This window comes from Oncorhynchus mykiss, chromosome 10 (assembly GCF_057628025.1).
Source record: "Oncorhynchus mykiss isolate SJ-2025 chromosome 10, ASM5762802v1, whole genome shotgun sequence".
Taxonomy (NCBI): Eukaryota; Metazoa; Chordata; class Actinopteri; order Salmoniformes; family Salmonidae; genus Oncorhynchus; species Oncorhynchus mykiss.
The window spans coordinates 55,395,932-55,411,374 of NC_143031.1; the positions used below are offsets into that span (position 1 = coordinate 55,395,932).

General features: G+C 39.0%; 1 protein-coding gene across 2 annotated transcripts in view; it reads left to right on the forward strand.

The window, feature by feature from the left end:
- LOC110534295 (guanylate cyclase soluble subunit alpha-1) overlaps nucleotides 1–8,459 on the forward strand; it is a 67,778-nt gene extending 59,319 nt beyond the window's left edge. For both annotated transcript variants that reach the window (XM_090187148.1, XM_021619069.3), the window contains exons 5-8: nucleotides 1,510–1,995; nucleotides 3,902–4,045; nucleotides 6,150–6,304; nucleotides 7,517–8,459. In XM_090187148.1, coding sequence (XP_090043274.1) covers nucleotides 1,510–1,995; nucleotides 3,902–4,045; nucleotides 6,150–6,304; nucleotides 7,517–7,712 — 981 coding nt within the window. In that variant the 3' untranslated portion in view covers nucleotides 7,713–8,459. The remainder of the gene's footprint in view (nucleotides 1–1,509; nucleotides 1,996–3,901; nucleotides 4,046–6,149; nucleotides 6,305–7,516) is intronic.
- The last annotated feature ends 6,984 nt before the right edge of the window (nucleotides 8,460–15,443 follow it).

Consider the following 15,443-nt stretch of genomic DNA (forward strand, 5'->3'; position numbering starts at 1 on the left):
ACATTTTAATCAATCAACCTTTTTTTTTTGTGGATTTTGATGTAGGGGTTATTGTCTTGCTGGAAGATCCACTTGAGGCCAAGTTTCAGCCTCCTGGCAGAGGCAACCAGGTTTTTGGCTAAAATGTCCTGGTACTTGGTAGTTCATGATGCCGTTGACCTTGACAATGGCCCCAGGACCAGTGGAAGCAAAATATCCCCATAACATCAAAGTTCCACCATCATATTTTTACAGTAAGTATTTTCTACATATGCATCCTTTTGATGCTAAACCCACCACAGGTGTGAGTGGCAAAATAGCTATTTTCATGTCATCTGACCATAGCACCAGTTCCAATTCAAGTGCCAATACTGGTTAGCAAACTTGATGTTATGGGGCTATTTTTCTTCCACTGATCCTGAGGCCCTTGTTAAGGTCAATGACATCATGAATTTGACCAAATACCAGGAATTCTTTTGCAAAAAAACCTGGTTGTCTCTCCCAGGAGGCTGAAACTTGGCCTCAAGTGGATCTCCCAGCAAGGCAATAACCCCTAGCACACATCAAAATCCAGAAAGAAATGGTTAACTGACCACAAAATCAACATTTTACAAAAGCCATCTCAGTATCCATACTACAGTACAGGTACCATTGGAAACCTGTGGAAGGAATTGAAGGCAGTCCATAAGAGCAGATGAAGGTGTCACGATTGTCGTATGGAGGGGACCAAAGCGCAGTGTGAATACATTTTTCTTAAATGAAGAACACTTAAACAAAAAACAATTAAGACGACCGTGACCACTATATAAACAATGTGCAAACGGGCAACATAACATAGACAATAACCCACGAAATACCCAAAGAAGATGGCTGCCTAAATATGGTTCCCAATCAGAGACAACGATAAACACCTTCCTCTAATTGAGAACCAATCTAGGCAACCATAGACCAACATAAACACCTAGATGAAAACAACCCCATAAATCTACAAAAACCTCTAGACAGTCCAAACACCCTAGAAAGAGACAAAAACACACATATCACCCATGTCACACCCTGACCTAACCAAAATAATAAAGAAAACAAAGAATACTAAGGTCATGGCATGACAGAAGGATATCAAGGATCTGGAAAGATTCTGTAAGGAGTAATGGTCTAAGATCCCTCCCAACGTGTTCTCCAATCTCATTAAACATTTTAGAAAAAAGCTTTAAATTACTTGTTAAACCAAATCTCTTTCTCTGAGCAATTGAATTTGAGAATACAAAATAGCTCAGTCAATCAATCAATCAAATTTATTTTATATAGCCCTTCGTACATCAGCTGATATCTCAAAGTGCTGTACAGAAACCCAGCCTAAAACCCCAAACAGCAAGCAATGCAGTATTTGTATTATTTATTTTATATAGTATTTTTTGCTCAACTTTATCAAGTGTGCCAATAATTTTGGACCTGACTGTGTATGTACCATTTAGCATGGAGAACCCAGACAAAGACATTTATCTCATGCCTTGTTTCCCTCTCTTCTAGCTCATGGACCTGAAAGGCCAGATGATCTACATCTCAGAGTCCAATGTCATCCTCTTCCTGGGCTCCCCGTGCGTAGACAAGCTGGAGGAGCTGACTGGCCGGGGCCTCTACCTGTCTGACATCCCCATTCACAACGCCCTGCGCGACGTAGTCCTGGTGGGTGAGCAGGCCAAGGCTCAGGACGGCTTGAAGAAGCGCCTAGGCAAGGCCAAGGCGGCCCTGGAGCACGCTCACCTCGCCCTGGAAGAAGAGAAAAAGAGGACGGTGGATCTGCTTTTTACCATTTTCCCGGGGACGGTTGCCCAGGAACTTTGGCAAGGCCACACGGTGGATGCCAGGGAGTTTGAGAATGTCACCATGCTGTTCTCTGACATCGTGGGCTTCACGGCCGTGTGTTCACGCTGCACACCTATGCAGGTGGTCACCATGCTCAATGAGCTGTACACACGCTTTGACCACCACTGCGGGGAGCTGGATGTATACAAGGTGTGTGTTACAGCAAGGCCCAAGGAAACTCAGGGAACTTCTCAATCAAACCTGGATTTACCAGATAAAACTAAACACTGTTTAGTGGTTACGCTTTATTTTGCAAAGTGCCTGGTAATTACTTGGACTGATAAAGGTGAAACTAAATTCAGAAAAATAACCACTGAATATATTTTTTTTATGGGGATCGATTGAATTAATTGAAACACTACGCAACATTTGGTACAATGCAGTTATCAATTGTGTGGAATTAAGTACCAGAAAGTAACAGGGTATAATATAATTTCTCAGTAAAACACCAGTTAAACAGCAGTTGAAATGGAACAGCAAAAAGTGCCTTACTTAGTGTAACAGCTAAAATGAACATTATTGGGAAAATGGACTCCAAATGTGCCCAAAATGTTTCTATAGTCTTATTCCACATCCCCTGTTACGGGGTTGGATTGAATAGGTAAGGCACTCTATATAATATTATGTTTATATCAACAGATTATTTTTAGAACAACAATTTATGTTGTTGACTGCAGACCCTTGCTGGCATTCCCATATTATGTTCATCCCATCATGAATACGGCTTAATTTGAATTAATTTAGCCATGGAGGTAATAAGGTTAGATATGCCTTATGTTACTCTTTGATAGCGTTTTATAAGAATGTGTTAACTGATATGAATAATTTGAGTGGAGGCTTGTTTACTTCTTTCTTTTGCATAATTTAGCAATAATTCATCAATGTATTAATAGAGACAATACTTAACAGTTATGTCTTGACCAAAGCAATTTAGAGAGAATAATAGTTGTGCATTCTTAACAGTCCATCAATAATTAAAAGGTCTACTCCAAAATAAGAGTCTGCAATATAAAAGAGATGCACATTCTCCAAAAAGGGGAAAGACCATGGTTGTTTTTGACCTTGTCAGGATAAGACTGTTATGTGATTTAGGCACAAAAGTACTTTAAATTCATGGTAGAAAGTTATTTCCGTTACGTTCTCTCATAGATTACACAAGTCTTGGGCAAAAATGACACAATTCCACCATTTTATCTAGGTTTAATATTTCTTAAAGAACAGACTGTACTTGTCTCATGGCCAAACTTGCTTGCTCTCAGCCAACTGTCCTGTAATCTGCGGGGAGTTTGGCTAATGTAATCAGTGTGTCACTGAAGTATAACAGAGGAGAGCAGCATGTCTGACGGATCATTCGTAAAGTACTGGGAAGTCAGAGGTTCCTTTAGGACCTCTGTTTCCATTCCCGGTCCAAAAATAGATTTGGCTGCTTTCCAAATGGCACTCTATTCCCTTAATTGTGCACTACAATTCACTATATGGAGTGCCATTTGGAACATCAAATTTGACCTCACATTGTTCACTGTCGAGTGCTCTCCTGCTCCGGAGTAAAACATAAACAAACACCTCCCAGAAGAACTATTTTGAAGCTAATTCACACTGATTAAATTGGCCCTGATGATTGTTTTAATGTGTTTGTGTTCGAATGTGTCAACATCTACCTGTAGGGGAAGACTGTGTGACAAATTAAAATAGGTACAGTAGTTTTTGCTCACTTGACGTGTTTTCCATTACTTGTGCTTTTCATTAGGAGTATATGAATTGGAATGGTCTAATAGACAAATAAAGGAATTAAGAGGGCTAGAAAAACAATCCTTCAACTTAAAGTCCTATGCATACATCATACAACTATACAACTATTCTCTCTCTGTACAGTCAATGTAGAAATTAAGATCAGAGGGTCTGTAGACAATGGGGGCACGTCTTTAAAAAAACAAGTTGAATGGTCCCCCTCTCTGATCTATGCTATCTGATATTACACAAATCTTGTGATGAAGTTAACTGTATGCCATGTAGTTTGTCTATGGGATATTCAACTATTATTTTCGACTGTATCTAGGTGGAGACTATTGGTGATGCGTACTGTGTGGCCGGTGGCTTGCACAAGGAGAGCGAGACTCATGCAGTGCAGATTGCCCTCATGGCGCTGAAGATGATGGAGCTGTCCGATGAGGTCAGGACGCCCACTGGTGAGCCAATCAAGGTGAGTGTTACAGCTTACCTTCTTCACAGTGTGAAAACTTCAATGGAAAGCCCTTTTCAGAATGTCACTGAGTAGCACAGGAAGTTGCCTGGACAAGAGAGTTTTATACACAAAACTGATTTTCAGGCTTTTCTACTGTTACGCCATTTGCTCAAGATGTAGACAAAGTTGTTCTCTGGTAGCTGGTTTTTGTTTATATCTAGAATGACAATATTGTTCATCTGAAAGAGAGTGACTCTTCGTTTGTGCTGATCTATGACACGCTAGCACCTCCCCCGTTAAGAGGGGGATGAGGCAACCTCAAGAGTTACACACAAGGAATTTTATTCACACACACAGACGGATAATGTACATGGGGATAAAGAATGGTAATGGTTCTGAAACAGGAGAAACAGAGGTAATGAATACACTGTACACATGCAATAAGGGTTCCCAATGTACAAGGTTATTGACAAGGGAAGGACTGTATGAATGTATATGCTACCTGCACATATTACAATACAGCTATACACAAAGGCAGCATATAACAACTATAAGAACATCAAGCAGGAATTATATACATGTCACAGTATATGCATGTCACACTCACTTTGGTCATGCACACCAACCCACAAGTCCATAGATATAGTATGAATGAGTCCAGTTGTTGATGAGCAGAGACAGATATGTTGTGGGAGACTGTGTATTGTGTGACCTGCAGAGTCAAGAGGATGGGCAGATGTCAGGCCGGCTAGTAACCTCCCTAGCAACCTGACAGTGTCTCATCAACATCTCAAATTTGGAGATTATAATGAGAAAGCTTCAGCTGTTCCTGTCTTTCTGTATTTTTATATATTAATTGACATTTGACATTATATTGAAAGCTTAGAGGTAGTTGACCCCATTTTATGAATACCTAGAACACAGATTATGGACCCAAACCATGATTTGGATTTGTTCACTTTGCTACAGTTTAGCATTAGCACCATTGAACACAAAACAAGGGGTATACTACAAAGCAGGATCAAGGAGTTAGCCAGCTCTTTAGGAAGATAAGCTTTAAATGTGCACTGTCTTATATACTAAACAACCAAAAACACATCTAAGTTTAGCTTTCCTCTAATGAACTAGAAAATCTATAGTTATTTCAGGTTGATTTTCCAAAGTAGCTGGCTAACTCATAGATCCTGCTTTGTATACCCCTCTGGTTAAAATGCTCCAGAAAGCAGGCCTAAATCACATTCAAGTAACTTCTAAAATATAACTTTGTGTTCTGGGTGGTCAAGCGGTCTAAGCCGCTGCCTCTAGAATACACAGAGAACACACATACTATGTAATGTTGTGAGCAGGGGTTCAAATCCAACGCTCTCTGCTGTCAGTTATGCAACTGCCCTACTCCTTCGGATAGGACGTTAAACGGATATCTTGACTCTGGTGACTCTGTGGTCATTACAATTTCATGGCACTTATCGTAAGAGTAGGGGTGTCCTGGCCCCATTTCCATCATGGCCACCTAATCATCCCTATCATTCCTAATTGGCATATATTTGGTCATGCAAGGCAACCATCAGGTAGCGGTGAACCTCTACACCATGCTACCTGATGGTTGTCTTGCATGACCAAAGTGGGTGCCACACATTGATGGTGGTGGATGAGGTGAGTTTCCTCCCTACTATTGAAGCAGCATCTGGAAAATTGATATATAAATTCAATCAATAAATCAAAGTAATAATTTGGCTAAGTAATCCATTCAGAAGTAGAATATGTGGATAAATAAAGCATCAGTCGATAGCATGGGAAATGTTCTTGAACTATTATCATCAAATTACATTTAAATTATATTTACTACAGTCAAAATGTGATTTCCCAAAAAGATAGGAGTTGCAATGACTTGATTGTGATTTCCAAGACAGTCTTTGAAGAACAATCACAATTTGTTGTTCCTTTAAGTCACCTTGGTGAACTTTACTTTTCGAATACACAAACATTTATATTTATATTGGATTAAAGTTGATTTCACCTTATAGCTGTCACTTCAAAGGAAAACGTAATATAATCAATGAAGCTTTGATTTAATGTTGCAATTTTTTCCTTCAATGCAAGTTATCTTTTTTTTTATTTACAGATGAGAATTGGCCTGCACACTGGCTCAGTTCTGGCCGGTGTTGTTGGCGTGATGATGCCGCGCTATTGTCTGTTTGGCAACAACGTCACATTGGCAAATAAGTTTGAGTCCTGTAGCGTACCTAGAAGAATCAACGTTAGCCCCACAACCCACAGGTGACTTAACACTTCTGCACTACAAAAATATGTTATAGTTAATTTCACTGCCAGATCTCCCTAAGCTCAGCCACTAGCTAATGTTTTATATTTAAAAAAAAATGTTTTGAAGAGTCTTGTGTTTACACTTTGCATTGATGATCACATGTATCATTATGATCTGGTTATAATGCATCGTTGGACATGTCATTAGCATGTATGTATTTATAATGTCTTTATTTGAATGTCTCATTAATTTGGATCACACTGTTTATCACAAAAGTCACACAGTAAATTATGTTTTGTGTGGTGTTCTTCAAATGACAAGCTACCTATAACTCACCGTAATAATGAAAGATGCACTGGCATTCATCAGAAGATAGACCATAAAACCATATAGTGTCAACAGGTCTTGCCTGGATCTGTACTATTTAGTCTTCGTTCTTACACTACGTCCACTGTTGGGCATAGAATTAGAACCCTGATTTGGCTACCCAACATTTGTCATAGTCAATAAAGCCAAGGTCTTTACGACACACATTCTAGGATGTTCAGTGTGGTCTCTTTAGGGGCACAGTTGAAAACAGTTTCACAAAACACTTGATTGGCCAGAAAGTTCACCCACCTGGTTTCCCAAGTCTAAATCTGTCCCTGATTGGAAGGAAAGAATGAAAACCAGAAGGGCTATGGTTGTTCTCTCGGACTGTAATAAGATAGCCATGGTGTAGGGCCTCTGAAATGTGTGTCCAAAACATTTATGGGTATTTGGTAGCACTTTCAATAAAGTCCTTCTTGCACCTGTGTAATAACACTGTAATTACTACATTAACATTGTTACAAATTTCTGCGTTGCTCTTTATTATTAAAATGCAGTTACTAAAGTAAGATGTGAAAATAAGTTAATACATTGTTATTACTAGTGTAATTGCAGTGTACTGGTTACTGTATATTTTTTGTAAGGAAGGCAAAACAACATTGTTTGTGTTTCAAGAGAACGTGCTTAACTTCCTATCCAGTTGTTGCTTTTTGGTTTCAGACAGTAACGGACTTATACAATAAATTCATACACACATTCTCACAGTACAAGATAAATTGTTTATGTGGTCTTGCACAGGAAACGGGATCCAATGTTGATTGAATAGAGAGCCCCGTAGCCTCCATTTCTATCTGCAGCACATACTTAAACGTTGTATTTACATTCAAGATGGTTCATTTGTCCTTTTGGGTTTCCAGATTGCTGAAAGATTGTCCAGAGTTCGTCTTCGTTCCCCGGACCAGACAGGATCTTCCGCCAAACTTCCCACCGGATATTCCTGGTGTTTGTTACTTCTTGGAGGCTTTTGATCAATGGTCGGGCAAAACCACAAGTGACTGTGAGACCGAAGAACCATGCTACAGCAATACAAACTTCATGGCTGAGCAAACATAGATGGTATGATGAGACACAGCCAAACCTGGGTTCAATTAATATTTTAAATCTTTGAGCGTTTGATTGAGCCTGCCTGGAGCACCAAATGGGCAGAGTTTGCACTTTTAGCAATATTCCATTGGATTCATTGCACAATGCACGCTCAATCGAGCAGAGCTAAAGTATTTGAAAGAAAACTAATATTTGTACCCAGGTCTAAATACAGCTAGCACCCGTTGCTGTAGATTTCTTTAGGTGATGTAGAAATGTTGATTATTCTCTTACAAAATCGCTAGATGTACATTGTGTATGCTTTCACTGATTTATTCACCTCACCAGAGTCACATAATTTCTTACACTGTAATTACTCTACAACTGCCTATGTAACTACCATGTAAATACATAGGAATGAATCACACATTGGGACTTAAAGAGATAGTCACCCAAATTACATATCGGTTTCCTTACCCTGTATGCAGTCTGTGGACAAGGTAAGAAAGCAATCCATACTTTCATTTGAATTAACTGCTCTCCAAATGCAAGTCAATATCCCCGCATTTTTCGTCTCTCACCTTGTCCTTAGACTGCATACAGGCTAAGTGCCAAGCATATGTAATTTTGTAATTTGGTTAAACTAACTATTAAAGAGAATTACACAATAACTAATGTCACGGCATGGCTAGAACACAATGAATTCCATTACAATTAGCATTTATTACTGTGATTATTTTTGTATTGTCCAAGCGACAATAAATATTGTGATTAACAGGTTTGTGTGTCTACACTTCTACTACTCTGATGTTTGGAATATATTTTCAGTTTTCCTGCGAGCATAGTCATAGTACATGTAACTGCCAAAATAAAGGAAACACCAACATAAAATGCCTTAATAGGGCATTAGGCCACCACGAGCCAGATGCACCCTGGCATAGATTCTACAAGTGTCTGGAAACTATCCAATGCAACACCTTTCTTTCACGATACATTTGATCATTTTATGTTTTGTTGATGGTGGTGGAAAATGTTGTCTCAGGTGTCGCTCCAGAATCTCCCGTAAGTGTTCAATTGGATTGAAATGTGGTTACTGAGCATATGGTTTACATAGTTTTCATGCTCATCAAACCATTCAGTGACCTTGTGGATGGAGGCATTGTCATCCTATGGGGCATAGCCATGGTTGCCAAAATAATTGCCTGCCCAGCATTTTTATACATGACCTTGAGCGTGATGGGATGTTCATTGCTTAATTACCTCAGGAACCACACTTGTATGGAAGCAGCTGCTTTCAATATACTTTGTATTCCTTATTTACTCAAGTGTTTCCATTATTTTAGAAGTTACCTGTAGATTGTGTCGTGGAAAATGTAATCAATAATGAGGAGAGTCAAGGTCAATCACCAATCACGATATTTCTTTATTCAAAATATATTCATAACATTGATTAATTATTGCAATAATGAAGCTGGTCGAAGAACTACCCTTAGATGATTCATTGAGAGCCCAACGAGCTGATTTGAGCCACAGCATTTTATAGCAAAGTACATCCTCCTGAATGTTCATGACAACCAACAGCTGTGTGGAATGGGTCACAAGGTTAGGATTTATATGAAAGAAATGATTAATTCACAGCAAATATCTGCTGTAAAGACTGTTCTCATTGTGTGGAAACCAGGGTCTGCCCCCCAAAACAAAGTTCCTCTCATCATTATCCATACCCTAGCCATCTCCACCCTGGTACCTCCCAGCACACAAACACTAACTATGGAATGCGGTCTTTAGGTTTTATCACCAAAGGCATCGTAAATCCACTGTCAGCATTAAGCTCCCAGAGGCCCAACTCAGAAGACTATGCACAGATGAGGGTGTTCTAAGAACCCTATTCTATTCCATAAAACAACCATTTGATGCAATAACAGTATTATAACAATCTTAAATTTCACTCTCACAATTGATATTACACTACATCAAACATTTGCTCAAGTTTGTTTTGCATTTTCACAGGAAGGAAATTGTGTCCAAAATGGCACTCTATTCCATCTCTGGACCTCAAAGCCAGGGACTGATTTAGGTGGGTGTAATTAATTATCTGCCTTATTTGACGATGACCCGTTGTTGTTGGGGGTCAACTGCCTTCCTCAAAGGCAGAACAGCAGATTTTCCCACCTTGCCAGATCAGGGATTCGAACTAGAGATCTTCCTGTCCAAACGCTCTGAACCGCTAGGCCCTGGTCAAAAATAGTGCACTACAGTACACATAGAATAGGATGCCATTTCAGACACAAACTTGGTTGTAACAGTTGTGATGGTAGGCCTAGAGGAGATCAGATGCAATTTGGCCTATGTTAATAGAGTGGATGGGGGTCGAGAAAAAGGTAAGGAAGAAAACATTTTTTGTGTTATTTTCTATTATTACAATCATGTAGCCCTTGGTCATTATAGGCTGCACAACTCGAAACATGGATCAGTCAACAGGAGGTAAAACCTGTCCACCCCTCAACATAAAAAAAAGCTACAGAAACACTGATTGCGTCCCAAACAGCACCCCATTACCTATATAGTGCACGAGTTTTGTGCACTGTCCTGAAACTACAAGGCCCATCCAAGTTGACCTGTGAGTCAAAACCAGTGGAACAGCACAGCAGCTTTGGCTAAACGAAGGGGATTATGTGTTCTTTGTTCTTTTTGGAACATCATAGAGATTCACAAGCTTTCTCAAAACAGTAATAAAAGCTTTTATTAGTGGACATTTGATCAAATGTTTGATTCCAAAAGGACATGTGACATGATAAGAATGGGCTTATATCTAAACATTATACAAATATATATATATATATATATATATATATATATATATATATATATATATATATATATATATATATATATATATATATGTATATATATATATGTGTATGTATGTATGTGTATGTATGTGTATGTATGTGTATATATATATATATGTGTGTGTATATACATACATACAGTTGAAGTCAGAAGTTTACATACACCTCAGCCAAATATAGTTAAACTTAGTTTTTCACAATTCCTGACATTTGATCCTAGTAAAAACTCCCTGTCTTTAGGTCAGTTAGGATCACCACTTTATTTTAAGAATATGAAATGTCAGAATAATGGGAGACAGAATTATTTATTTCAGCATTAATTTCTTACATCACATCCCCAGTGGGTCAGAAGTTTACATACACTCAATTAGTATTTGGTAGCATTGCCTTTTAAATTTAAAAGGTGGGTCAAATGTTTCAGGTAGCCTTCCACAAGCTTCCCACAATACGTTGGGTGAATTTTGGCCCATTCCTCCTGACAGAACTGGTGTAACTGAGTCAGGTTTGTAGGCCTCCTTGATCGCAGACGCTTTTTCAGTTCTGCCCACAAATTTTCTATGGGATTGAGGTCAGGGCTTTGTGATGGCCACTCCAATAACTTTACTTTCTTGTCCTTAAGCCATTTTGCCACAACTTGGTTTCATTGTCCATTTGGAAGATGAATTTGTGACCAAGCTTTAACTTCCTGACTGATGCTTGAGATGTTGCTTCAATATATCCACATAATTTTCCTGCCTCATGATGTCATCTATTTTGTGAAGTGCACCAGTTCCTCCTGCAGCAAAGCACCCCCATAACATGATGCTGCCACCCCCGTGCTTTACAGTTGGGATGGTTTTCTTCGGCTTGCAAGCCTCCCCCTTTTTCCTCCAAACATAACGATGATCATTATGGCCAAACAGTTCCATTTTTGTTTCATCAGATCAGAGGACATTTCTCAACAACAAAAAATTCCCCCATGTGCAGTTGCAAACCTAATTGCGGCTTTTTTATGGCAGATTTGGAACAGTGGCTTCTTCTTTGCTGAATGGCCTTTCAGGTTATGTCGATGTAGGACTCGTTTCACTGTGGATATACATTTGAAGTCAGAAGTTTACATACACTTAGGTTTGAGTAATTAAAACTTGTTTTTCAACCACTCCACAAATTTCTTGTTAACAAACTGTAGTTTTGGCAAGTCAGTTAAGACTTCTACTTTGTGCATGACACAAGTAATTTTTCCAACAATTGTTCACAGACTGATTATTTCACTTATAAATCACTGTATCACAATTCCAGTGCGTCAGAAGTGTACATACGCTAAGTTGATGTCATGGCTTTAGAATCTTCTGATATTGAAGATACTGATATTAATTGACATCATTGGAGTAAATTGGAGGTGTACCTGTGGATGTATTTCAATGCCTACCTCCAAACTCAGCGCCTCATTGCTTGACATCATGAGAAAATCAAAAGAAATCAGCAGAAAAGAAGTCCTCAGAAAAAAATGACAGACCTCCACAAGTCTGGTTCATCCTTGGGAGCAATTTCCAAACACCTGAAGGTACATTGTTCATCTGTACAAACAATGGTACGGAAGTATAAACACCATGGAACCATGCAGCAATCATATCGCTCAGGAAGGAGACGCGTTCTGTCTCCTAGAAATTAATGTACGTTGGTGCAAAAAGTGCAAATCAATCAGAGAACAACAGCAAAGGACCTGGTGAAGATGCTGGAGGAAAAAGGTACAAAAGTATCTATATCCGCAGTGGGTGGAAGCCTCATGTTGTGGGGGTACTTTGTTGCAGGAGGGACTGGTGCACTTCACAAAATAGATGGCATCTTGAGGAAGTAAAATTATGTGGATATATTGAAGCAACATCTCAAGCCTCAGTTAAAGCTTGGTCGCAAATTTGTCTTCCAAATGGACAATGACCCCCAAGCATACTTCCAAAGTTGTGGCAAAATGGCTTAAGGACAACAAAGTCAAGGTATTGGAGTGGCCATGACCTCAATCGCATAGGAAATATGTGGGCAGAACTGAAAAAGCATGTGCGAGCAAGGAGGCCTACAAACCTGACTCAGTTACACCAGTTCTGTCAGGAAGAATGGGTCAAAATTCACCCAACTTATTGTGGGAAGCTTGTGGAAGGCTACCTGAAACGTTTGACCCAAGTTAAACAATTTAAAAGGCAATGCTACCAAATACTAATTGAGTGTATGTAAACTTCTGACCCACTGGGAATGTGATGAAAGAAATATAATCTGAAATAAATAATTCTGTCTACTATTATTCTGACATTTCACATTCTTAAAATAAAGTGGTGATCCTAACTGACCTAAGACAGGGAATGCTTACTAGGATTAAATGTCAGGAATTGTGAAAAACTGAGTTTAAATGTATTTGGCTAAGGTGTATGTAACCTTCTGACTTCAACTGTATATACACATACTAATCAGGGGGAATGGGAACCAGGTGTGCGTAATGAGACAAGACAGTCCGGGGTTGGTAGTAATGATCCAGTTCAGTGAAGCCTAGAAGGCCGGTGATGTAGACCTCCGGAGCTGGTGAACGGAATGAGCAGCAGTACCGGGGAAATCCGTGACAGCAACACTCCATCACACTCCTTCTTGGTCAAATAGCCCTTACACAGCCTGGAGGTGTGTTTTGGGTCATTGTCCTGTTTAAAAACAAATGGTAGTCCCACTAAGCGCAAACCAGATGGGATGGCGTATGGCTGCAGAATGCTGTGGTACCCATGCTGGTTAAGTGTGCCTTGAAATCTAAATAAATCACAGACAGTATCACCAGCAAAGCACCCCCACACATCAAACCTCCTCCTCCATGCTTCACGGTGGTAACCACATGTGCGGAGATCATCCATTAACCTACTCTGCGTCTCACAAAGACACAACGGCTGGAACCAAAAATCTCACATTTGGAATCATCAGACCAAATTACAGATTTCCACCGGTCTAATGTCCATTGCTCGTGTTTCTTTATCCAATCAAGTCTCTTCTTCTTATTGGTGTCCTTTAATAGTGGTTTCTTTGCAGCAATTTGAACATGAAGGCCTGATTCACGCAGTCTCCTCTGAACAGTTGATGCCGAGAAGTGTAATTTACGCTGCAATTTCTGAGGCTGGTAACTCTAATGAACTTATCCTCTGCAGCAGAGCTAACTCTGGGTCTTCCATTCTTGTGATGGTCCTCATGAGAGCCAGTTTCATGTTAGCGCTTGATGGTTTTTGGGACTCCACTTGAAGAAAGTTCTTTAAAATTTCCAGATTGACTGACCTTCATGTCTCAAAGTAATGATGGACTGTCATTTCTCTTTGCTTATTTGAGCTGTTCTTGCCATAACATGGACTTGATCTTTTACCATATAGGGATATCTTCTGTATACCACCCCTACCTTGTCACAACACAGCCAATTGGCTCAAAAGCATAAAGAACTTTTAACAAAGCACACCTGTTATTTGAAATGTATTCCAGGTGATGACCTCATGAATCTGGTTAAGAGAATGCCAGGAGTGTGCAAAGCTGTCAAGAAAAAGGGTGGCTACTTTGAAGAATCTCAAATATAAAATATATTTCGATTTGTTTAACACTTTTGGATACTACATGATTCCATGTGTTATTTCATAGTTGTAATGTCTTCACTATTATTCTACAATGTAGAAAATAGTAAAAATAAAGAAAAAAACATTGAATGAGCAGGTGTGCCCAAACTTTTTACTTAAGTCGTTTTGGGGGGGGTATCTGTACTTTACTTTACTATTTATATTTTTGACTACTTTTACTTCACTACATTCCTAAATAAAAATAATTGACTTTTTACTCCAAACATTTCCCTGACAACAAAAGTACTAGTTACATTTGGAATGCTTAGCGGGGCAGGAAAATGCTCCAGTTCACGCACTTATCACGAGAACATCCCTGGCCATCTCTACAGCCTCTGATCTGATGGACTCTCTAAACACAAAATGTTTCGTTTGTAAATTATGTCTGAGTGTTGGAATATTCCCCTGGCTATCTGTAAATACATTTTTAAAATGGTGTCGGTTTGCTTAATATAAGGAGTTCAAAATTATTTAGACTTTTACTTTTACATTTACTTGCAATACTTAAGTATATTTAAAACCAAATATTTTTAGACTTTTACTCAAGCAGTATTTTACTGAGTGACTCAATTTTACGTGAGTAATTTTCTATTAAGGTATCTTAACCTTTTCTCAAGTATGAAAATAGGATACTTTTTCCACCACTGCCCATTCCATGATGGAGCTAGAAGCATGATGGAGTTACACACGGATTATACTAAACAAGTTAAATGTATTACCTGTGATTAAATGTTTTCCACACACATATACACTCTCCCATGCCGAATAGCCTGAAGCCACAGGGCTCTTCTTGCAATCTCAATTCCCCTACTTGGGAGCATTGTGAACCATTGATCGGGATTTCTGACCTGGTTACATGTACATTGAACAACGCAGTAGCTTTTTGGCATGTTTGTTATTTCTGTATAACTAAAAACCATTGTAAAATAGTAGGCTAAAACACGACGCAATGCGGAGTGCCTGGATACAGCACTTAGCCGTGGTATATTGGTAATATACCACAAACCCTTTAAGGTGCCTTATAGCTATTATAAACTGGTTACCAACGTAATTTGAGCAGTACAAATATTTTTTTTGTCATATATATAGTAAACCATCAGATGTACCATGGCTTTCAGCCAATCAGCATTCAGGGCTCGAACCACCCAGTTTATAATCTATTCTACCAAACATTTGTTTCTATCATTTGATTGTGGAATTTAAATAGGTTGGTTTCGTTCTGTAGTCTTTCTTTTGCAGTTGATAAATAAAACGTTTGATGGGACTGTTTTCATAAGCAACGCTGTCTTCAACGGGCAACCCCC